Genomic DNA, 25,119 nt, shown 5'->3' with positions numbered 1-25,119 from the left:
CTTCTAACAGTATCAAATGGAACACTGAAAACATTTTCATCTCAAAAAAACTATCCTTCTTTGGCATAAAACATTGTCCTCCAACAATGTAGAAAAATATATGATATGCTATGGCTTGAGGAAACATTTAAGATATGTTCTTTCTGAATAATTTATGAACATGTGATGTATTGTCAAATAGACTTTTCAGCATGACCACCTGCAGAATAAGAAAGAAAATAGTATTACTACCTGGTAACACTTATAGCAATGCATGTCAATATAATAAATGCATCTTGCACCACCTTCACTTCATGTGATAGATATGATAGAAATTGAATAAGTCAACACTTGTTCTTTGGCAAAAATGGCAGCCATACTAAAGTAACATTTCTTCGAGAGTGAATTTGAGTTTTGCTTTGAGAGAGAGAGTTTTGCTTAGTGTATGACCAGGAAGGGAGCTTGTGTGCTCTTAAAAGTACAAGAAGTGGAATTCAGGTGTAGGGGTTTCTGCTAAAGAAGTCATATGCAACAATTATACAAACCACTCATTGCAATTTAATCATAATTAACCAAAGTAGCCACCAATAAGCCACGTCAGAAATCTTTATTTAAGCACTGTCGAGAAGTGAAGGAGGAGATGAAGGCACAAGGCTCGACTGGAGAAGAGTGAAAAATATGGAACAGGATGGGAGTAATACACGAAACAGAGGGGTTGAGGGGGTGCTTTGGCTTTAACATGAAGGGGTTAGAGGTAAGTGGGCTGAATGAAAAAGTCAACACCACCTTGGATTTTGGGAAAAGCTACATGAAGCCGGTTAGGAAATGGGAAGGGGGTTTTGGATGCCCAGTTTTTTTATTAGGGTCGACTTTAGCACATCTTCATCAATATCCACATGTTTAAAGTGGTCGATTTTTTAATGAGTTCCACTTGTCACACACTAGATTTTTGCAATTTTTTCCTGATTATTTAAATCTACTTGATTAAGTAGTGAGTGAAATCTTGTACACCCCAGGCGCTGGATGAGCCAGTCTATCAGGCTTATGGTAGAAGTCAATGGAAATGCAAATGAGGATGACTACTGCTGGATATTACACCAAGACACTAAAAAATGTATGATAAAAAATTTATGTGGTCAATGAGACACTGATCTGCCAACCATCTTCAGGCTTCTCAACTATTTACATTAAGAATTCATACATATGTTAACATGAAGGGGTTAGAGGTAAGTGGGCTGAATGAAAAAGTCAACACCACCTTGGATTTTGGGAAAAGCTACATGAAGCCGGTTAGGAAATGGGAAGGGGGTTTTGGATGCCCAGTTTTTTTATTAGGGTCGACTTTAGCACATCTTCATCAATATCCACATGTTTAAAGTGGTCGATTTTTTAATGAGTTCCACTTGTCACACACTAGATTTTTGCAATTTTTTCCTGATTATTTAAATCTACTTGATTAAGTAGTGAGTGAAATCTTGTACACCCCAGGCGCTGGATGAGCCAGTCTATCAGGCTTATGGTAGAAGTCAATGGAAATGCAAATGAGGATGACTACTGCTGGATATTACACCAAGACACTAAAAAATGTATGATAAAAAATTTATGTGGTCAATTAGACACTGATCTGCCAACCATCTTCAGGCTTCTCAACTATTTACATTAAGAATTCATACATATGTTGAAACTTGAATCAATAATTTTAAGGAAAAAAACTTTTAAAGCCACTCCTTTTAAAATTTGATTAGTAAAAACTGACAGTAAAGAACAAATTACACTATCCCTGATATGACTTCATAGACATAAACATTTTTCAGACATAACTTGGAATTAGAAGTACCTGATGATGGAGTTGTACATCAAAACCAAGGTTCTTTAATTTCTCACCTGCATTATTCCAACAAAAATCATCACTAATATTTGAGCAAAAGACCATAGGTTGACTCTTGTAAAGTTGCTTTCTGCAATATTTCTATCTCTAGCTTCAAATGCTCTTTGTTGGTCTTGCAGATGCCGTATTTTTGTTAAATGGGCTCTCACTCGTTGCATAGTCTCCTGGAAAGCACATATTAAAATATTTTTTAATGATCGAGCAACATAATATACACCTTTTTCTATTAATATCATCACGCTAGAATAAAATCATGCCAGAATTCATTGCAACTCCCCCACCAGGCAGCTGAAGTTACAATTTCAAGACAGATCCAAGTAATTTCACTTGCACCCCAAGGATCGAGTCTATTGCAATGCATTGGTATTCATCAAAGCCAAAGTTTTAGAAGAAAAAATGAGGAGGTAAAGTCAATGCTTCGGGATGCTATGGATTGGAGGTTCCCTGACATAGAGAGTGTTTTCGACTAGAAAGAACTTATATACATACATCTTTTTGCTTTTAAAACCACAGCCAAACCTATCTGTCTACCTCACTGAAAAGCTTAGTTATGTGTTCACTTCTAATAGTTTAGATTCACCTGATTGTACATTCAATATTCAAAAGGGGGTTCATTAGCACATAACATTATGTCATAATTGCTTTCTAGTTTTCATATCATATAACTGGCCCAATATAATGCTAAATTTTGAGATATGAAAACATATGGAATAACTTATCCATGTACATAATTGTTCTAGCTAATCATTATTTTCCCAATATTTTGCATAATCTGCAAAAAAATTGCCCATTGTGCAACTTGAAGATAAAGGTGCAAAATTTCCAGATACAAAAACTCATCTGCACTCAAACTGAAAAATTCCCTTCATTGTTCATTGAGTCTCCACTGGCTAGTTATGTATTCATTCAGCACAAATTTCGGTGATTATGGTTCCAATTCAGATCCAAGCCAATGATTTTGCCGGCCTCGGTGGCGGCGGGGTAACGTTCTCGCCTGCCAAACAAGAGGTCGCGGGTTCGAGTCCCGCCTGGGTAGGTTTCCCCATTCCAGGGCATGGTCGTTTGTGTACGTTTACTTGTTACATTTGTTGAACACCCCGGTGTAAAATGGCCAATAAGAGCTGTATCCGGTGGTTTGAGAATAAAATAAAAATAAGAATAAAAAAATAAAATAAAAGAATCTCCAGAACTTCTTGTGCATTTGTAAGTGACTACCCAAGGTTTTCCACAGCAGCTACAATATGGTTGCATACAAAACAAGACTTATGGTGTGAGGGTGTCAGACTCCTTGTCCAATCATTTTCCACTCTCTTCTCCTTTACCAATTGTGAAAATTTGAGTAAAGACAAATGAAATAAATACAGCAGTCTCCCAATTATCCGGCTGCGGTTTATCCATGTTGGGGCTTATCCGTGCATGAGTTTTACACTTCTTCTATGTTTTCCGCAATCTTTATAAAAAAATTAATCGGACGCAAAAGCACCAGGATATTTGCATTGCAATGCAAGGCTTCACCCGGCTTATTATTTCCTTTAGAATCCTCTTCGTTAACGGGAATTATTTTATTTACTTTTTGGCAAGGAATGTTTCAAGTTTACTTGGACGTCTGCTCTAGCATGCAGACAACGATCAGCGGCGAGGAAAAAACTTTTGATTAAAATTTTAAAAGATTCTTCAATGGTTTTTACCAATCGCAAATGAAGGGAAATGTTGTCTACGATCTATAAATGCATATTTCATATCGCAAATACGCAATTATTACCGTGGCCTCTCATTCAGTTGAATATGGCCCAAAGGAACCAGAGATTTCGTCGCACTCAAACATTTACTCCAAGACCATTCAAGGTCAAACTGGAGAGGAAGGGAATAGAAGAAGTGAAGGCAGCGGGGGAAGTGGAAGTAGAGAAAGCATGAGAGAGTAGAGTAGAGAGAAGTCACAGCCAGGCACTCGCCTGCGTAGAAAAATTACCAAAAGTCCTGGTATAACTGCTGCTCTGCAATGGGGTGATGGCGTGGCCATTACCTTCACGGAAGGTCCTTGTTCATGTTATCTAAACATTGCGGTACGTGATCACGTTCAGTGGTTGCGGAACTGTGTCCCACATCAACTGTACACCGGGCAACTTGTGCGAGACGCGAGTACGCAGCGTGGTGCCTCACAGTGTAGTTTCCGACATTGTGCAGAGGTTTTGAAGCATTCCTGCAAACCAATTTCCTGAATCCGTGATCTCATAGGTGCGGGTGCAAGGTTTTCGGAAACCAGGTATTACATGGAGCGGAAGGAATACGAGTGCATTCACGTTTTCACCGCTAAAAAGATCACGGTCGGGAGAAGATAGCCGTGGATGGTTCTGGAACGCAACCTCAAATAACAGACTCTGAGCATAAATAATAATAAATTGCTTGATTTACATGAATTATGAAAAATACATGGAATTAAAGTGAAATTTTGGATTTGCTGCGTTTTCTGATTATTCGTGCCGCCTCTCCCCATCATTAGCCGGATAATCGGGAGTATGCTGTATTAGTATTTTTGAGCAAAATTTATTTTTAAACACCATAAGCCAAATCTGCATTTGACAGGCAACTGACTGTGTAGGCTTCCCACCATTCAGATATCACCAAAGAAAATTTAAAAAAATGGTGAGGAACTGCAGGAGAAAATTTAAATTTCTTTCAACCAGATTCAATGCAATTCAAACAAATATGGTGCTAATGACTACCATTGTAGAAGTAATTGTCCAATTGTCCCACCCACCAATCCAGGGGTGCAGCCAAGAATTAAGGCTAGGGGGGTTTTAGGCGCAACTAACACTTTGGGGTGCAGGGTATTGCATACCCACCAGGGTAAGCAAGAGTTGCGGGGGCCCCAGAAAATTTTAAGATTAACGGTTCAAAATGGCGAGTTTTACCACTACATGAGAGATATTTGATTATTCCTAACACTACTAGCTACGCACTCCACAGCACATGGAAGAGACTCTTCGCCCCATACCCCCACGCTATTGGCCGCAAGGCGACCAATCAGGGCGAACCTACACCACTGGGCTGCCTATATAACGGCGGCCAAAACACGGCATAATCACTTCGACCTGAAGACGCCTGCTGGAATGCAGGAGAAACTGTTGTCACCAACGCAACCACGACGCGGTGAAACCCGGAAAATGCAGCCTACAGTATTCCTAACACTATTCTATAAGAAATACTAATCCATTAAGTAAAATGTATTAAACTTAAAAAAAAATTTTGGGCTCTTGAGGGGGCTTTTATCCCCCAAAACCCCCCCCTCGCTGCGCCACTGTACCAACCTACCTAAGAGCAACAGAGAGAGGTGGGTTGGGAGAGGAAATATGAATTAATTAAACCACAATATCAACCTCCATGATACAAAAGCAAATCTTCATCAAACCCACAGCTCAATGAAAGTGGTGCATGGCCTCATATCTTTATGAGCTATGTAATAATAGAGAAGAGTATCGTCCTCAGCCATATGTATATTCTTGAAATATCTTCTATCGGTGCATTTTTGGTTAAGTTCATGTATTGTGATCACAAAAATTCAATAGACCAAAAGTTAGAAATTTTCATTACTAATGATTAACTCACTTGGTGGGAACTTACCCTTGTAGCCTAAAGCTAATTCATATATACAGGAAATTGTGATAACATAAATTATTTTTTCCCACAACCAGAAAAGCATGCTGAAGTTCCATTTTATGAGTGCACAATAGAATTCTTATAAACATCAAAATAGTTTGTATGTAAGTCAATCCATCAATGTTGCAAAAAAATGAGCTTTGACATCGCTGTGACATCGACCTGAAGACGCCGGTTGGAATACCGGAGAAACTGTCGTCATAAAGAAAAATCCACGCGGTGAAGCCCAGAAACATGGAGTCATCGTCTAATGTCACTACTAAGTTTGAAAGCACAATATATTGCCCCAATGTGATTGAAGCTTGTAAGTGAAACACAAAAGCATTGCCATTCAATCTAGAATCACAAACCCATTACTTAAAAACTCGAGAGTTTAGATGTAAATATCCAACATTCTTATTTTGATCATAAATACATCATAACTCCTCCCATTCCAGTTATCCTTTTTCCTCAGTTAGGGGTAGTCATATTGCCATGAGTTTTCAAATTTTCAAGCAGAAATATGTAGTTTGAAACTTGTTTGTGGGTGCTGTTTATTTAATGCGACAGACTGTGCATACTTGGCTCACAAATACCAGGAGAGCAAGTCTGTAACTTGGGGTGCCTCGTTTGGGAGAAAGAGTTCTCGCCCAAAATTGTCTCCCGACCCAAGTCTGTAACTCGATAGAGAGAACTGTCTCTCCCGACCGGAAGGGAGACAACTCGCTCCGATGAGTAGTATGAAAAATTTCTAAGGCGAATCTGATATTGGAGCTTGATTTATAGAAAAATTAATCGTGTGCAATTTTAAAATGTTTTTAATTTTATGCCAAACTCAGGGATGCAAATATGTATTTTCTAAATTGAATGCATAATAACCTCATTATGACTTACTAAAGTCAGGACTACTTTTTTGACCACGCGCAGTGATTCCTCGCTTGCAAGGCTAAATTCAAGTAAATTAAATTATGCTTGTCACCATGGTAAATTCTTCATTTTGTATCAATTACAACCTCACCAAAGTTGAAAATTTAGAGTATATTTCAAATGTGAACACAGGTTTGGCTCGCTGCTTGGAAATTTCTGCAAACATCTTTTGAGCCAAAATTGTGTTAATGTCAACGTGACAACTACCGTTAATCTTCTGCTGATAATCACAGTGCCAGTGGTTGCAATGTACAAAGTTTGGAAAGGTTGAAAAATATCGGCTAAGAGTTGTAATTATCAGTGCTCCATCGTGATTGAATTGTAAACAGTGCTCTTATCATATCGATTAATGTCTGACAGCAATGTAAACATTGTCAGTGGCGTGTTCACCTCCGTTGTTCTTCGTAGGTACATTGACATTTCACGATCAAGCTATCAAGATCAAAGCTGTGTGTGAAGTTTCTTTTTCTTGTATATAACGAATAATAGTGAGAAAAGTCACCTGTGCCACTTTCGTGGGCTAATTTCTGGCTTTAAATCGGTGAATAAATAGTTGTTTTCATCATAACGAGCTCAGTGATTGTAAGTTGTTCGTGATGAATAAAAGAGTGGAAATGATTTCCAGTTTTTTATTACTTTAATTGTCTATGTCTCACTTTATATTTACGGTGTGTGCTAGTATTTAGTTTGTGGATATTCATTTATTATTGAAGTACAGTAGAGCTTGTGTATGTGTTGACAGCGGAACCGATTCGCGATCTCACATGTTGTGTGCAGACGGTTTTGCTGAGCAGTCGTATTCGTGAACCAATGAAATGGTGAAACTCTGTTACATTGTCATGGAATGAGTTTCTTTTAACAATAAGGGCATGTCTTGTGTTTCATTAACTATCTATTGCTTTTCATAGGTAACTGCTTAGAAGTTATTTTCCATTATTTAAAAAAGTGCTTTTCTTGCGCTCTCTGAATTAGCATTAGCTTTCTAAATCCCGCTACTTACACGAAAAGAATGCAGAGCAACAGATTATTGTTATTTCATAGGATTGCGGTGTTTTTGTCTGTTATTGAGGCTTTCCAGCTAAGTATTGGCGATGGATTTTCAGCAGGAAGAGAATCGGACCATCGAAGGACGGATAGGACGACCTTCTCCGCGAATGCGGCCGGAAATCTTCCTCCCTCGCCTTAAACCGTTTATTAATATCCCGCAACAATTTCTCACTAGTGTTAATTGCCCCACTTCTCTTAAATGCACCTCATATACGAGCAATAATATTATATGGTTTGAAAGAAAACGCGCCATATAGAGAAAATACAACAAAACACTGTCGAGATACGCACTTTCTCCATGGGAGAAAGAGATACTTCGGGCTCTTGAGGGGGACGTAGCTGGAGCGCCCGTCTGGGGCATCGGAAGGCGCATGAGGGGGATTACAGACTTGGGTCGGGAGACTACTACTCTCCCAGGCGACAAATAGTCTCCTTTCTCCGGCGGGATGCGATAGAGACTTGGGGCGGGCGACAACTCTCGCGCAGGCGCTTCACGAACCTCCTTTCTCCCATTTTCGGGAGAGAACAGAGTTACAGACTTGCCCTCCAGAGAAAATATAAAATAGAATCAAGGAACATGACAAAATACTTAAATTTTAACGTGAGTGTGATCGAGACCCAATTCCCTATGTACATACCTGTAGTGCTAAAATCTGAGTTTCATAGACGTCTTCTGGACTAGGAAGATTATCACTATTAAAGTCAAAATCCCATGCATCAGCATCACTATCTATTATGAGTTCAAAAAACACTGTTTTGCTGTTGAATCTGCTGATTGTGTTGTCAAAACATAGCTGATGGTCTCCATCTTCTTCCACAGTGTAGCTGAAACAATAACAATGATATTAGAAAACACTTCTGGCAGATCAATGTTTACACCACAAACATTAGCCAATAAAGAAATTGGAAGCTAATATTATACGAAAACTATTGATAAAGACCAATAAATCTTGCATTTCAAAGGAGTTGTTAAAATTTTCATGGTCCATATGTTGTCAAGTAATAAAATTGATTGACTTACACTCAAAGTACAAATACATAATGAAAAAATAATGTAAAAAATGATACAAAAAACTTATTCATCCACACAAACACTACTGAAAATAAATAATATCCTGAATTTCTATCCAACATAAATACAGAACACCATAGATATAATTTTCCAAAATTTACTCACCGATGAGAGCTTTCAGGCTTCTTGTATTCTGTTATGATATTTCTATCATTGGGGCTATAAAGCTGGAAGCTGATATCTATCTCACCTTGTCCACCATCAATTACCTGAAAGATAAACCAATCTGCAATCACTCAAAAACGGGGATTTGATCCGGCGTAAAATATGTACTCGCTGCAGTAAAAATGATGAAATCTCCAAGTTTTAGACCAAATTCACCCTTAGATTTAGGAATAAAAAGGCACAAAACTATATCTGATCTAAAAGATATTTCATGAAAAAACTACCAAACCAAAAATGAATGATTCTTTTGGACCAATAACGCAAATACCATTCTGGACTGAAAAAGTAATCTTATGTGATGAAAAGGTGTGGGAGCAGTTTGGGTGAGGGGATCTCCGGGTTGGAACACAGGTGAATAATGACAGTGAGGCAGTATTAGTGGGATGTACGGAATGGATGTGGAACCCATGTGGGTGATGGAAGGGTAGGCGGATGAGGAAAATGAGTTTTTGATTGACTTAACATCCAATAAAGGTGGCTGATTTGAACTCACATGCAAAGGGTTTGGGTGCAAGATGTGGCTGTTTGACTACTTTGCAATTTCCAAAAACTGTCAGATACCATACTGAGAACGGCCACCATACGAATTCCTCACAAAAAATAACAGTTACAGCAAATACTTCTGTCTTTTATATCCCATGAGCCATTGGTGTAGGTAGATCCATCCCTGGCACTGTAAATGCAGGGAGTGCCATTTTGAATTGCATGCCATGCCGTAAGTAGGATATACTGGCACCACCCAAGGTTATGAGAAATCTTATCTCAGGGGATCACCTGGGAGACTAAATAATTACTAGTAATGCAAAAAAAAGACTTTCCACATCTCATCGAATACATGCCCACATCTATTGTTCAATAGCAAGTCTAATTTTTAAATTTCGAAAATCATGAAAGTTGACAAAATATTTTTTTAATAGAAAAGTTCACCTAAATAAAGTGAACTTGTCCTCCATTATTCCACATTTCATTTTCACAGTCACGATCCAGAGTCAAAAAGTCATTGGATTTACCACTTTGTAGGCTTGAAAGAAGAAACAAAGTCAAGAGTTTATCCACAACACTTTTTAACGTGCTGCCAATTTTCTATAAAGTGAGCTTGCAACAAGGTGCCCTGCACAGCTCTCTGGGATTGGCTGACCTCCGATCCCATGAACTACCAGGAGTGAGTGATGTTATGAGCAACATTATATTAGCCTAAAATTCTAAGGTGAAATGCATATCTAATTATGTAAGTAAACAATATGATTTGTTGTAATTTTTGACAGTATGGTCAAACCAATACATTTTATTAAAAAATGATGAGTAGAATGATGCCTGTTCAGAGCTACCAAAAATTGGATGATCGACAATTACACTCTGTTGACTAATACATATTTTCATTTTAAGTTCAAAGTGTCAAATTTCAAAGTTTCAATGAGTTCTTTTTTAAGCACATTTTGACTACATGTTTTATTATTTAGTGAGTCTTGACAACATCTTCCATGCATAAATGTGACAATGATGAATAAAGTACCAACATTTATGTAATTACTACACTCCATGCTGAGAGCCTCTTGAGGTCTAAACCATGCATCTCGGCTAACTTTTTACATTTTTTATACACTTATGCTTTGAAGGCCTACCACTTTAGTGAAACAGATAATTTTGTACCTCATAGTTGAAAATTTCATGAAGTGGAAAAGTGTAAGCTGGTTCATAACTCCTACATCAAAGAGTATGTTACCCATATGATCCAAATGAAACGAATAATTTCGTACTGTCTCGGACCAGGGATTAAAAATCAGATTCCGTATTGTATCATATCCCTGTCACATGTAAAAATGTAAGACCACAAGAACAATAATTCAAATGAGTAGCTTGAGAAGAAAAGACAAAATACACACACACAAATTCACCCTGAATACCAGCATTACTCACAGCATTTATGGACTAACAATTTTCTGCAAAGCAGGAATTCTCATTTGACTAAAATCCAATTGCTATGCTCACTCCAAAATATTAATGAAAACAATGTGCACAGTTAGTGCCAAAAGAAAAGTTAAGATTCCAATAAATTAGCTAAATTCCAATACACACTCCATGCTGCAACCTAAACATTGGTTTGGATAGGTGATGGTAGAGCCCACCTCACACCATACCGCACACATGTAAATGCACACATTCAGGGAAAGAGGAGCATTTCCTTACCCGTGGCCATCTCACACAGTGAAAATATGGTAATCTTTGGAAGGACCCAAACTAATAAAAATTCATCAACTTTGAAAATCAATGAGAGGAGGAAGATAACCTCATGTCCTGACCTCAACATAAATGAGACAGCCAGAATAGAGATAAAAGAGGCATAACCATGATTGAAACAAATTATAGCAACGTAACAAGTTAATAGCATAGCAAGTAAATTAGAGGTAAGGCATATAAGATATTAAGTCATTTAATGAGAGACAGCAGGGGCACAGCCAGGAATATCTATTTACATATTCATCTATTACATCTCTGATTCTTAGATAAAAGCTATAACAGAATATTCTTCTCTTTATATTACAGCAGATCACACACACAATTAAATTTGATGTCACAATTATTTAGGTCTAAAATGAAATGTTCAGCTTTATGATTTTTAAGTGCCACCTCAACATGATATTTTCTGCTATCAAAATAAATGTCTATAGATATGGATGAAGACAGATTATATAGGGTAGACCGGGGCAATCCCGACACCTGGAGCAATACCGACACACTACTTTACGGTCATATTTAGAGGGCCAGGTACTACTTTTTAGTGCCGCTGCTTTGCGGGGGACGCCAGAATTAGTGCTTGGTACGCTCCTGTCGTCTAAGCAAACAAGTTGTTTAATGGTGAAGCATAATTCATTTTCATAGTTTTTCATCTAACAATTGACTCCCATACAAATCAAGGTAGCACTTTAACAAAATGTGTCATTGTTATAGCTCTTAGATTAATATAAAGTACGTATTATAACTAACGTTTTGGTACATCTCTTGTTAAATTTCAACGTACAGAGTAGTCTGCAGGGTTCAGTAACCACCATGTTATTCTTTCAGGGTAATGCCGGCATCCTATGAGGGGGAAATATCGACAGGGTGTCGGTATTTCCCCATTTATTCTATAATTTTGCATGAGACTGTTGGGGCCTTATTGTTTATTTTAAATGACCTCCAGATGGTGAGATCGAGGAAACGGACTACAGAGAGGGGGAAATGGAATGAGGTGACCCTCAAAAAGGCATTTGAGTTGGTTCCAAGTGGAAGATGTGTTAAAAGGGTGGCGGCTGAATTAGATATTCCCAGAATCACCCTTCATGACCGTCTGAAATCCAACTCTACGGCCAAACCAGCCTTGGGAGAAAATCTTACTTCACACCCGACCAGGAAACCATATTATCTAATTATATTAAACAGTTATCAAACCAGTTCTATGGCATAACTTTGACTGATTTAAGGCGATTAGCGTATGATCTTCCTGAAAAGCTAAATGTTAAGCATAATTTCAATAGAGAGACCAAAATGGCTGGAGAAGACTGGGCTAGTGGGTTTTCAAGTCCTGGTGGTTGTTTTTAAAGATCAGGCAAGTATTTTATTACTATGAAATAAAAGAAGCTATCGCCGAAATATCACGTGAATTTTTTCCTTCTGAAAGAGTAGGTACTTCTTACCTTCTAATATTCATTTGTTTATCCATGCTCTTCAATACGCCTAATAATTACGTAAATAGCATTTTCACAAATAAACAATCAGCAACCTAATTCTTTTCTTATTTTTTACCACTGTCGGGATTACCCTAAGGGCCTTCCGAATTTACCCCAGTGACCGGGGAAATACCGACATCTGGTAACAGTCACAGAAAAAACTTTTTTTACTTCATAAATGACATTAGTTTGTTAACATAACATATCATACGGATGTAGAAAATTCAAACTAATTTGCAAGTAGTTCAATGAACAATCTAACTAAATTAGTAAAAAACATAAAGATAAAAATGTCTTAAGGTGTCGGAATTGCCCCGGTCTACCCTAATCATCGTTGGTAACAAAAAGCGTAGAGTATAACTAGAGATTTATTCAGTTCTTGAGAGAACCCATGGATTAATTTCTCTCTATGACACTCAAAATACCAAGAGATTCCACAGTCCATGTACCAAGGAGGAATAAAGTACCCAAACAAAACTTGTGCTACCAATATCACTGCAAAAAAATTGATGATATAATGGCATTTGTGATGGCAACTCTTAGGGATGAGGCATGAGAAATTCAAATACGATCTTTTTCAGCAACCAAGGTTGTGAAAGATTATCGCCTGCCCACCTGTCCCAAGTGTAATTGGTGATGATCTCTAAAATGGTGGTGATAAATTAAATATCCTTAAAAATGTACATTCTATTCAACTCCGTTGCCTTATCCCACATTCCTTTCTCCAGAATCTCCCTCTCCTATACTTTGAAGCTTTGCACTTAATCTTCCACTTATACAAATGCACACCAAGCTTATCCCCACTGCTTCACTTCCTCATCTTAGAAAATTTGAGGACACTAATCTACAGATGGAAAGCAACAATAGTGATAAGTTACCTTGAGCATTAGAAAGGATGAAAAATAATTCTGAAAACCTCAAATAGCATCATAATCAGTCATTTTGTAAATCACATATGGAAATATCTACTCAATACTCAAGCAAATAATTACAACAAAAAACACTATATGTTTTTCTAAATTAAAGCATAACATTCTTTAAAAAAACATATTATCCCTTAATTAGATTTTGGATGTATTTTTATCAACATCACCAGAACATTACAAGTAGCAAATGTATTAATTATGAACTGTCTTTCAGTTAAGATTTCGCAGCTAAAATCCTCTAGCTTAAGAGTCAAGGTTGCAATTTTATCATTCTTGGAATCGTTGCAATCCGTATACCACAGCTTGGCTATTCACTTACATTAACACTTACTTTCATCCATACAAATGTCAATCGATACAAAGTACAAGCAATGGCTGACTTAATTACAAATTACAAATCAGTAATGTTGTGACACATGCATTTCAAAGACACCAAGGTAAACTCTACCACTTCTCAGCTCCATTATACAAACTGATGATAGTGCTTTGTTTGTATCAGACAAGTGATTGAGGCTTAAATTATTTGTACCAAAATTTTGCATTTTGCTATTACTGAAGTTCATCTACAATGACTTTCTTTAGAGTTATGGGTTACCAAAGTAGGTGCTTCACTTGAACTCCTTAAAACAGGTAAATGAATAAGTGCTTTTTTTTGTTATAAACATGATGTGTACTCTTTGAATACAAGTATAAAGTAAAAAATAAGTTGAAAACAATGCATAATTGTACAGGAAAATTTGGTTGATGGAATCACTTTTTATGTGTCCCTTTATGCTATGTAGTTATTTGTATAAGAACTCGAGGTCACATAATTTCTCTTCCAATACTAGTCTCCTATTCTCCAATTATCTAACACTACTACATGGTACTTCTTTTCAAGGTAATTTTCCAAGATATTTCAGCTGCTGTTAAATTCAAATGCAAAACCCATAGAATCTGCTCGTCGAGTCTTTTTCTCTCAGAAAAAAGCTTACTTCAGTAAATAATAGGGAACTTTAAGAAGTGAATCTATTAAGTGTTGTTGTTTCGCTTAGAAATGCGAAGCAGAATTCAAGGGAACATTTAACACATAATGCCATGGAATGCTCTATCCATTACACAGTTTGGGCCATCACGAGACAGGCTAAGGTTGAGGGACACTTGCTAATCTGTCATGTATTTAGATGATAAAAAAAGGAGATTGTTAGCTGTGCTTGAATTTCTTCCTTCAACGGAAGAATAACACTCCTGCAAAGGAAACCCATTTTTCCACTGAGTAATATTGGCGGCACGAATTTTGTTGGGATACTTTTTCCCCTATAGTATACTCCTCTATAATATATCAGAGTGGAAGTAAACATCATACTCCCCTATAGTATATTGTTCCTTCACCAAATGCCACATTTTCCTTGCCTAATTGCGTAGAATGTACATGTACTCCTCTACTGATGTCCACAATTTTATTGAAAAATACGTTTTCAATATTCCTTATTTTGTTTCATGAAAATATCAAAACAATAACATGCATGATGTAATAATGTGTTCCTATCATGATTTTACTACCAGCATCAGTGCTTTTGAATTTTTTTGTAATAATCCTCTTGTAATAATTACATAAACGGATCACAAGTAAAGTAGGTTCAAAGAGCAAAACTATGTTAGTCGGAAAGGCAAAATTTCAGGCTCGATTTTGACTTGTATATGATTTAATCTTGTGTGAGTAACTTCCGACCAATACGACCTACAACTAAATTTTTGGAATGCATCCTATTCGTGAGTTAGAGGAGTACTTGTGCAATAAGCCTTGGCACCCTTTACCGAGACCCTAAACCATTAAGCACGCCAAATTTTCACATGCCCCATTTATAAGGTGGCTACTTTTGTCACACTTCTCCTTTTACTAGATCCCTACCACAGTGGTTGGCTGCAAAGCTATGTACGCCATACTACCCTGCAACCCTCGTAGGGTTTTTCGCAAACTACAGAATAAGGGAGGGGTTAGTGGCTCCCTGCATCCTGGCATTAGAATTTCGTAGGAGGAGCAAAAAATAAACAATCAGTGCTTATCGTTCTAGAAAACAAGGGCTTCTTTGGCCTTTACTTATGTGGAATTGCAGATCACACATCTTCTGCTGTCCCCCGAATGTCAAGTCCCAAGCATTTCTTGTTGATGGAATTTAGGCAATTTTGTTCACCAGAAAAGGTACTTGTAACCTCGCAAGAACAAGAGGAAGATCGTTCTGATGGTGAGAATGAACTGGATACCTCAGCCCATGGCATCAGCACTTCTTCAGCTACGAGTGATGAAAGTGAAGGTCCCAATATCATGGACAGCAATGGTGAATGAGTGTGACACTAATATTTGCAACGCTGATTCCATAGTGAATCAAATCTAGCATTTCATAAGTAGTTCAACAGTGAAACAATGAACCCCTATATCAAATTATACATTATTTAGATAATTTACTGGATACAATTAAGTTTTTTCTTCTCCAAGACGATGATCTATGTCATTCTAAGGCAGGAATCTCAATTATTTAATTTAATTTTGGTATAAATGGAAGTTACATGAATAGTTTCTGTTGACTAATTTATTTTCTATTCAACTTTGTTGATTTCTTTTTTGCTTTTCAAAATTTAGCAGATGGAAAATTATTTTAAATTACTTTAAGTATTTACAAATTATACCATAGCAATTATTTTACAGTAATCATTAAGAGTCAAGTGCATCAATACAGTGGTTTTAAACGTAACATCCTAATTCAGGTTCATTGGGAGACTATACACTTAAGAAAGTATCTCAAAAACATTTCATTGGGGTTTTAATATCCTGCTCACTGTAGCATTGAGCATGATGTCACTTTTCTGGGTTTAGTAGGCAAGGCAGGAGGCTCCAACAATGCTACAGCTTCAAGCACAAAAATTACCTAATATTGGCTGCATTAGAACCATGGAGTTCAGGGATGCCGACTTACAAAAAGTATTGGGGATCTTGCCTCAGGAGATTTTTTATAAGTAGCGAGTTTGAAGTTTTTTAAGCATTTTAGAGGAGTCACACTAGACTAGGATCAACACTAGAACCCTGATAACTCGAATCTCGATATCTGGACACTCCGGGGAAAATCCACAAGCCTGACATATTTTTCCTCACACCCACAACGAATTTTTGAGGGGGCTTGGGCCCCCTCAGGAGTCGGCACCACTGATGGAGTTCATAAAATTAAGCAAATCTGCAGTAGTGTGTGGTTGCCGTTAGCAATAGTGATAGCATGATGGAGGAGGCAAAGCAGGGTGGGGAAATGGCTATTGGTTAAGCGACCAATTGTTGATAGTCTAATAGTCCGTTAATTCATTGTCAGGTTGTCATTACTATTCTGTATTTGAATTATTTTCACTGACCATGCTCCATGGTCAAGTTAAGAGATAAAAATTCAACTACGTATACACACTCCAAACTCTTGATTCATTGAAGCTTAAAGAGAATAGGCACCATTTCATTTCAAATTTTGACACAATTTTATTTAAATACTGGACATTTAAAAGAGTAGGGTGATAATTTCAATCTCAATCCTTTTTTCTACAATTGAAACGGTGTTAATGACAAATGATTACACAGTGCAAATTTTTTATACAAGCACATGAACTATATGTAACCATATAGCTGCCACTAAGGTAGCCCAGGGGCGCAGCCAGGAATTAAGGCTTGGGGGGGTTTAGGTGCAACTAATACCAGAGTGTGTGGGGTATGGAATACCCACCAGGATATGCGTCAGGTGCGAGATTTATAAATTGCGGAATTTTAAGATAGATGGTTCAAAACGGTGATTTTTACGGCTTTCTGAAGGATATATTATTAATCCTTACACTATTCTATTAGCAATATCAATCCAATTAAATATAATGGATTAAACTTAAAAACTTATCTGAGCTCTGGGGGGGGGGGTTTATCCCCCAAAACCCCCCCCTCGCTGCGCCACTGAGGTAGCCTTAAGCAAACCCAGAAGGTTTTGTTTGTTATAAAAAGCTTCTTCACAGGAGGCCAAACTCTTTCTCAGTGCGTGGGAGAAGGCAATCTCTACCCTTTCTTGCAGTGCCAGCCCCATTCACAGTAGAGGCCAGCAAGTCAACGCAAAACCCTAACTCTCTCCATTCAGGCCCCTTGGTTGTCTGAGTTGGTGTTCGGAGGCAATCAGATGGGGACGTGGCCGACCATGGCCATTCACCCAGTGTGTGCATTTTTGGCCAGTGTTTGGCTTTCTGCATAAACTGCCTCAAACAACCCCTTCAGAGAGAAATGTGGCGGCAGCAGTAGGTATAAGGGTCTGCAAAGCGGGTTTTGCCGGTTTAGGGGTCTTCCTGCTCTCACGCTCTCACATAAATGGCCCCAATGAGTTTTCTATGACCACTTTATACCTCACAGCAGGCATCCCTGGTCATGGCTCGTTCATGTGGTATAACGATAATCACATATTTTCATTTTTTTGCAATGACCTAGTTCATATTTAATTGAAGATAGTGAGAGTGTTAGGGGGTATCCATTAATTATATGAGACGTCTAGGAGGAGGGTGGGGCAGTCAAGCTGATTCTCACCAATCTCACTTGGGAGACAGGGGGGAAATTGCAATCTTAGTAATCTTAAATACCAGTCAAAACTAATCTTAAAGAAAAAATATTACAAAAATTGTGTTTTTATTATAATCCAATGTAATAAAGCATAGATTACCATATTTATACTGTACATACGCATTTTGAACAATCTCAGGTGAGATTAGAGGGAGGGGGTCGAGCGAAATCTCACTAAGGGGGAAGGGGGGTACAGGAATTGCCAAAATCACCTCTCATAATTAATGGATGCCCCCTTAGGGGAACTGGCAAGGGAAGTGAGAGGCAGATAATCCACAGCAATAGAGCTACAAATAATGAAGGCTTTACTGCATTACTATTTAAGGATGTATATTAATATACTCTCATTCTGAGCACTGAAGTATATTATCATAATGATAAAGAAGAGAAGTATGAGGGAACATATGGTTGACATAGCTCTCAGCTGATGCTGATACCAGTGGCGGCTCGTGAGTCAAATGCTAGGGGGGGCGCACTCCACCGGGGGGTCATAATTTTTTAATATTTCGTGTATTTTATTAAGTTTTTACGGCAATATAGGAATTAAATTCTGTGATGCCATACGTTCCGTTTTTTTTCTACAAAAATACCTAGTTTTCCTAATAAAGCTTGATTAATAAATACTAAATGCAGTAGACTCTCGGTCATACGGATCGGCTTAGTCCGGACTCTCGATGATACTGATCAATGATGTTGAAGAATAAAAAGATATTTGCTGCGATATTTTGCAAATACAAACGAAAATACGTAACTTTAGGTTTTAGCGTCTACATTCTTCGTGCGGATATGCCCGAAATACACTTCTGTTGTTCGTTTTGCAATCATAATGCGTTATTTGTCAAATCTATACAACATTTGCAATGATTTAGGTAGCAATGACACTTTTAACACCTGAGGAGGGAGGAGAGTGTCACTGACTTCCACTCGGCAACAAACACTACTAGAATGCGCGCGCTTTGCTATTGCAGATGTAAACTTTGATGGCGGTGTTCGCGTTGCTTCTTGAACACAGTATGATTTAAAATCAACAATTAAACATTTCTCACAAATTTTTAACAAAATATGAAATACTCACAGGCCTTTAGTTATATTGCAAAAGTCCATCCTTTTTCATTTTGTCCAGCAAGGTGATCAATTACACGTTCGTTGAAATCAGCGCTGGACAACAATTTATTTCTGATTGAACACATGGCAAGGGCACTAGTCTATAAATAAACAAGGGACGACACAAAATAGGCCGACGAAAAATACGACCAAAAAGAACAAGGTGCCTGGACACAGAATTGGGAAAATTTTTCCCTATATTTCCCTTAAAAAAAAACGAGCACTGTTGATTAATTCAAAATTGTCTTCTTGAATGTACACACAGCACTATGAAACTTCTTAATCGGCAATTACGCACAATTAACTCCTCGAAAATGATGTCTGAACTCATTTCACTCCGTTCTTTCCGAGAGTCTTGCCGTTACTATAAGGACGACTCAAGGGAGATAGAAGTCGTGGTCCACTAATGCTGATTCAGCTGAGGGACGAATTTAAGGTCAGCAAAGCCATTCAAGCAAACAAAGGACGTCACGGACCATCTCCTTGAGTCTAAGATTCATATGTGGTAAACACACGAGACGCCAACGGGTCGCATTTGGAATAACCGTGTCTTCGAAATCATTGCCATGATATAATAGAAAATAAATTCTAGATCGTAAAAGAAGACGACTCGACTGAGCCACAGATTGGAGCTGTAAGGATTTCCGCACTGATATGAACTCTTCGAGGCCACTTAAATCAGACCCAAGCGGGTATTTTCCGTCAGACAGCTACCGCTCTGCCGCTGAGGAATTAGGTGAACATGAACTAATACAACAAGGACGGCTAGAAAAATGATGAACCTACACACAAAAGGTGCATTGTACGCGGAACTTCATGACATTAATTGAATGACTCTATTTAAAGTCACGCTTGACGATTTAAATCATACTTAATCCTTCACCCTATCACGCACGCAACTATTTCTTAAATTATATCAGTGGGGAATGTTAACTGATTTTTCCTAATACTGCAGGTCTTTTGATAAATTTATCTGAAAAATAGGTACCGCATTTCTAATCATCGGGAAGGTATGAATACATTGTTAAGGCCTAAATATTATAATATTAGTTTCCCCAAGGTTCTTGAAATTCTTAGGTAATCATAACAGAACTGTGTCAAATACTCGAGAATAGTTTTCCTTCGTCAATACAGCCTTTAACTGGTTGGATTTTATGTGTTCCGGAATTCAAACACCAAAAAACGCAAGCATAATGGGATAATTTATTTACTGTAGCAATACCTACCAGTAATTAAAAATTAAAATCGTATAACTACACCCAGTACAGTGACCATTCTGATTCCGTACGTCCCTTTTCTGTGGCAGCACCAAGTAGACGCCAGATTATACGCCCGCCGGCCTGCGCAGCGATGTCAACTCACTCGTCGCTCTGCGCATTTTCGGACGACGTCCCAAGACTTCCATAAGACACAACGTTAGACGCGTCATAGCACCAGCGGCCCCCACCACTACCACTCTCCATATAACTGCATGGGGATGGATTGGGACGTTCTGGCCAGCGCCCCACGGCTACAAATACGAACTTCTCGCGCTATTTCTTTTCGTGTTTTTCCAACACTTTCGATGTATGGGACTGAAAAAACGCTTTGATTAATCAGATGTATAATTATAAATTAATGGATATTTATTTTTTTTACTTTTTCAAATATTTGGGAGGGGCGGCGTCCGAGAGTCCTTATGGGCAAACCGCCACTGGCTGATACCAGTCTTAAAATTTACTTTTACTTCAAATTGCTTCATATACTGTCACTTAATTAGTATCAGTGGTGGATCCAGAGAGATGTTACGAGGGGCTAAAGCCCCCACCTTGAGTATCCGATTTACACTAGATAGAATGGTAATTTTATTTGGAACCCACTACTCCTGGGAGATTATCTCCCAGGGCCTCCACCAAGCCCTAACTTGTCCTTATCCTGGATTCGCCACTGATTAGTATATAACAATGACATTTAATCTCTAGGTTGAAGGTGTCCCTAATTTAAGTGGACGGGGCTAGAAAAACATACACCTTTTATGACTACTGGAGGTCCTAAAATTCCTCAGTGGAAACACAGAAAACTGTGAGCACTTGTGGGTGACTCCATAACATATACTGCAGGCTAGTCCACCATTAGTTCCTTGAATATGAATCTGAATTATGCTATGAGATTATCAATAGCGGAATACGAATAATTATGAAGGCAAACCATTTGAACCAAGATTAGTGGCAATCCTATCGCTAAAACAGATGACACTTAAGTGAGCAGAACTTCCACCTGCAAGTCATTTACCACACAACAAGGAAAATACAAATACCTAAAAACAATACTATGATATACACCATTAAAAAAGGAAAATTCATGAAGCCATTGGTTTACTTGCAGATTCTTCCACGAAATACTGTTAAACTGAGCCAAGAAAAAATTCAGAAACAGGAGGCTGACCACACATAACTAGGTGTAAACACCAAATTGTGCATGGCTTCATAAGTCTCATCCTTATGCCTGAATGCTAAAATAAACATTTAAACTGATTGCCATCAACTGTGAAACTACTTCTTTCTGGCGAGGTTGGAAATAATTATGTTATAAATCTTCAATAATAGCTAAAAAAACGTAGTTTACCTTTTATTGGAGATTTTAGGATAATTCACCACAAGGAATGAAAAATTAATAGGAAAGGTACTACTAATATGTGCATGTACGTACATCAGAAAAAAATAATTAAAGGCAAAATTTTCATAAACATCTTATCCATTAACATACCTAACCCATCTTATAGAAAATTTCATTATCAGTCACAAACAGCAACTTATTACTTGCTGGTTAAAAAGTACTGATCATGGACTGGAATGCAATAAATCTAAAAGCCACATGACTAAGGCTTGTGATGATCTTAAAATCTAATAAATACATGAATAGTACATCATGTATTACATTTAATAACGAAACAAACACAAACTTATTTTATGAAACAGAATTGAATCCTACACTTTACTCTTGTTTTCCCTTGCTGACTTATAAAGTCATCACCTACGAGCCAAAAAGTTCATTTTGCCATTTACATGAATTTGCAGTAGGTACTGCATGAAACAAAATGTCAGAAGTCACACCAACGAGTCTTAAATAATTCACTCTGAAACAACACATGAATTTTAGATGTAAGTTTATCGAGGTAAACTGTAAGTTTCTTCTCTAAATATAGCTTTGAAAGTCCGGGGCATCCCCCTCAATAGTATCAAAATGAGCATGCAGAATTTATTAACCATGCAACCTTAACAACGGATACAGAAAACCAGGGCTTCTTTTCTGGGGCAACAGGGCGGAAGGGTATTCCGGCACCTAGCAAAATTTTACAATCAGCGAGAGCCGGTTACTGAATAATTGTTGCAGATATTCAAATCTTAGGCGCAACAAAGTTCCACCACCTTTTACCAGAAAAAACTGCCCTGCAAACAAGGCATGCAAATACTTCACATCAAACATTAAATTCGAGAAACGCAGAAAAACCACTACGGACGAATGACAAAATGAGCAACTGGATGCTCTCTACGTTGGAAAAAAAGAATAAAAAAATGTTAGCCAAGCAAATGACAGAAAATACATGTTCATACAACACGTTTCATGAATGCAACATTGAAAAATTTAACACAGAATGATAAATTTTCCAGTTTAGTATAGCTAAAAAGATCACAAATCAGGTAGTACAGGGGATATTTCAACCTAGGCCTTTGGTAACAAACAGATTTTCATGAAAAATTATTTGAGAAAATATTCCCTCAAAAACATGAAACAAGTCAAAACTATTCCCATACTCGAAACGCACATTCACACAATCATGACCTCACAATGCGATACCTCTCGTACCTGATACTCCAGATCTAAAACTTGTCCAATCTTTAAATTTTGAAAGAAGCATTCCTTCCGCCCGGCCTCAATATTAACTGTCATTTCTCTCTCCATACTATTAACGAGGCATATCAAACTGTAGAACACAAAGATTAAGAGGGTATAGAAACCAAACCCTTGCCTATATCTATGATGAAACATGGTACTCTTTAGTCACAGCCAATATATTTTCAGGGTATATCATTAACAGCTATTCATTTCAATAAGCCTCCCACGACGGATTATCCACAGTTTTTTGTCATCAACGGCCGCCGCTGCGACTACCACGACCCCCCGACAAAAGTCCAATCACGACGTCTGCAATCATCTCACTGCATAATAATAGACGAGTGCGTGGACGTTTCATTTGGGCTATTTGAGATTTCATAAATTCCAATTTGATTATCGTAAAACCACAGAAAATTTATTGAGTGCATCATTTTCGGCACGAACCAACATCAAGAGCCGATGCTCACAAATCCCAAATCATCGCTTCATCCTTTTTTCCGGAGGGCAGGGAGCGCAGGGAGGGTTGGCTGCGTTTGGTACCGTTGCTGGCCGCCAGGATATCGCGCGGTTAAATTAAACGCATCTTAGTTTACACGACATTACCAGCAGAAATTACATAAAAATAACATTTTAAATGCATTAATTCAGGTTCGGACAATAGTAAGAATATTTTAAGAGCCAAGAATAATAAAATATAAATTTAATAGCTTTGACTGTAGCCGGACGCCTTTCATAGAAATGTTGTGTTGTGTGATGAAGGGAATCGAATCCTGAACAAGTCCAATGATTTATTCATCGCGAATTCTACTCTGGGAGTGTTAAAAGTCTTATCATTTATACAAGCAAACATAGAATAGGCATATTTTCTGAAGATTTGACGGAGTATATGGTTCCATAATTTTTTTTGTAGAAGCGTATGTTAAAATTTGAATTTTTCCCGCTATGGCTCGTGTGAGAAAAATATCATTATTAATGCGCATATACAATGCGTATGCACTTTAATTATTTCTTTTATCGGCCAATTTGCATGGTAGTTATTATGATTACATGCTATAAATTTAGCACGTGCTACCATGTACTACTCCTATGGCAACGCTCCTAAGCCTCCAGATATATTTTAAAGAAAAACTGCTAGTATAACAAAAAAATAATTACTGGAATCATGACGAAGGAATATCGATCTGGGAGGAGCCAAGTTCTCTAAAGAATCATAATAAATATATAACAACGTTCGAACAGGAAGGGTACACGAAGGATTTTTCTACCCTTCCCTTACCCTTAATGGTGGGTAGAGGAAGGGTAAACGGATGGTAAGGGAAGGAGTTCTAAGGAAGGGTACACGAAGGATTTTTCTACCCTTCCCTAACCCTTAATGGTGGGTAGGGCGTGGGTTGTGCAAGGGTAACTACCCACCATGAAGGCTACTACCCTTCCTTTACCCTTCCTGTACCCACCATGGTGGAGTTTATTTTTATCAGGGTCGCTGTATGCTTCCTCCGAAATGCGAGCGACACATTTGCTTCATATGATAAATAATGCACGTAATGCCCTAAATTTCTTAATCTTGCAGATCAAACTCATTAGGTTCATAATTCTGCTTAACTAGTGAGCAATTTAGAAACTGATCACATTCTCCAATACCATTTCCATTGCCGATATGGCTTCTTCATTTTCTCTCCCTCATTTATACAATATATAGTTTTCCCAGACGACAAATGAAATTAGACTTTAAATGAGACAGAGGCAAGTTTAAATAAGGCAACTCACAATCATGCTACTTCCAATAAAGACTTTCGCTTAGAATGATATGCTACTCATTGATTCAACTCGAGAAATGGGTACAGGAGTGCACTCCAGATTTTTCCACGGACGTGAGAATGTAATTACATTGATCTTCACACCAGTGGCGTAGCCAGGAATTTCGTTTGGGAGGGGGGGGGGGGGGGCGGGGGTTAAAAACCAAGGGGGAAATTTTTTTGAAAAGATCCGGGAGATCCGGACCTCCCCCCTGGCTACGCCTCTACTTCACAACCTGAATGTGTTATACAATGAGAAGACCAATTTATTTCCCTGAGATTTTATATTCGAATACTTCACCCGAAACACGGTCTAAACAAAACAGTTGTTGTAACCGAAACTTGGACCCAGGACCCTTCAATAGGCAAATAACTACTCTACCTAAGGATACC

The 25,119-nt window shown here is 37.9% G+C and overlaps 1 protein-coding gene across 1 annotated transcript; it reads right to left on the bottom strand.

Annotated features, from left to right (window-relative positions):
- LOC124171030 (transmembrane emp24 domain-containing protein 5-like) lies at window positions 1-23,224 on the bottom strand. The gene is made up of 5 exons (XM_046550171.1): window positions 22,901-23,224; window positions 8,655-8,758; window positions 8,116-8,302; window positions 1,864-2,031; window positions 1-199 (listed from the first exon to the last, which is right to left on the bottom strand). Exons 1-5 carry the CDS (start codon window positions 23,081-23,083, stop codon window positions 128-130), a joined length of 714 nt encoding a protein of 237 aa, XP_046406127.1. The 5' UTR covers window positions 23,084-23,224; the 3' UTR covers window positions 1-127.
- Between the last annotated feature and the right edge of the window lie 1,895 nt (window positions 23,225-25,119).

The sequence above is a fragment of the Ischnura elegans genome, chromosome X (genome assembly GCF_921293095.1).
Source record: "Ischnura elegans chromosome X, ioIscEleg1.1, whole genome shotgun sequence".
Taxonomy (NCBI): Eukaryota; Metazoa; Arthropoda; class Insecta; order Odonata; family Coenagrionidae; genus Ischnura; species Ischnura elegans.
This window is presented reverse-complemented; position numbering and strand designations above follow the sequence as displayed.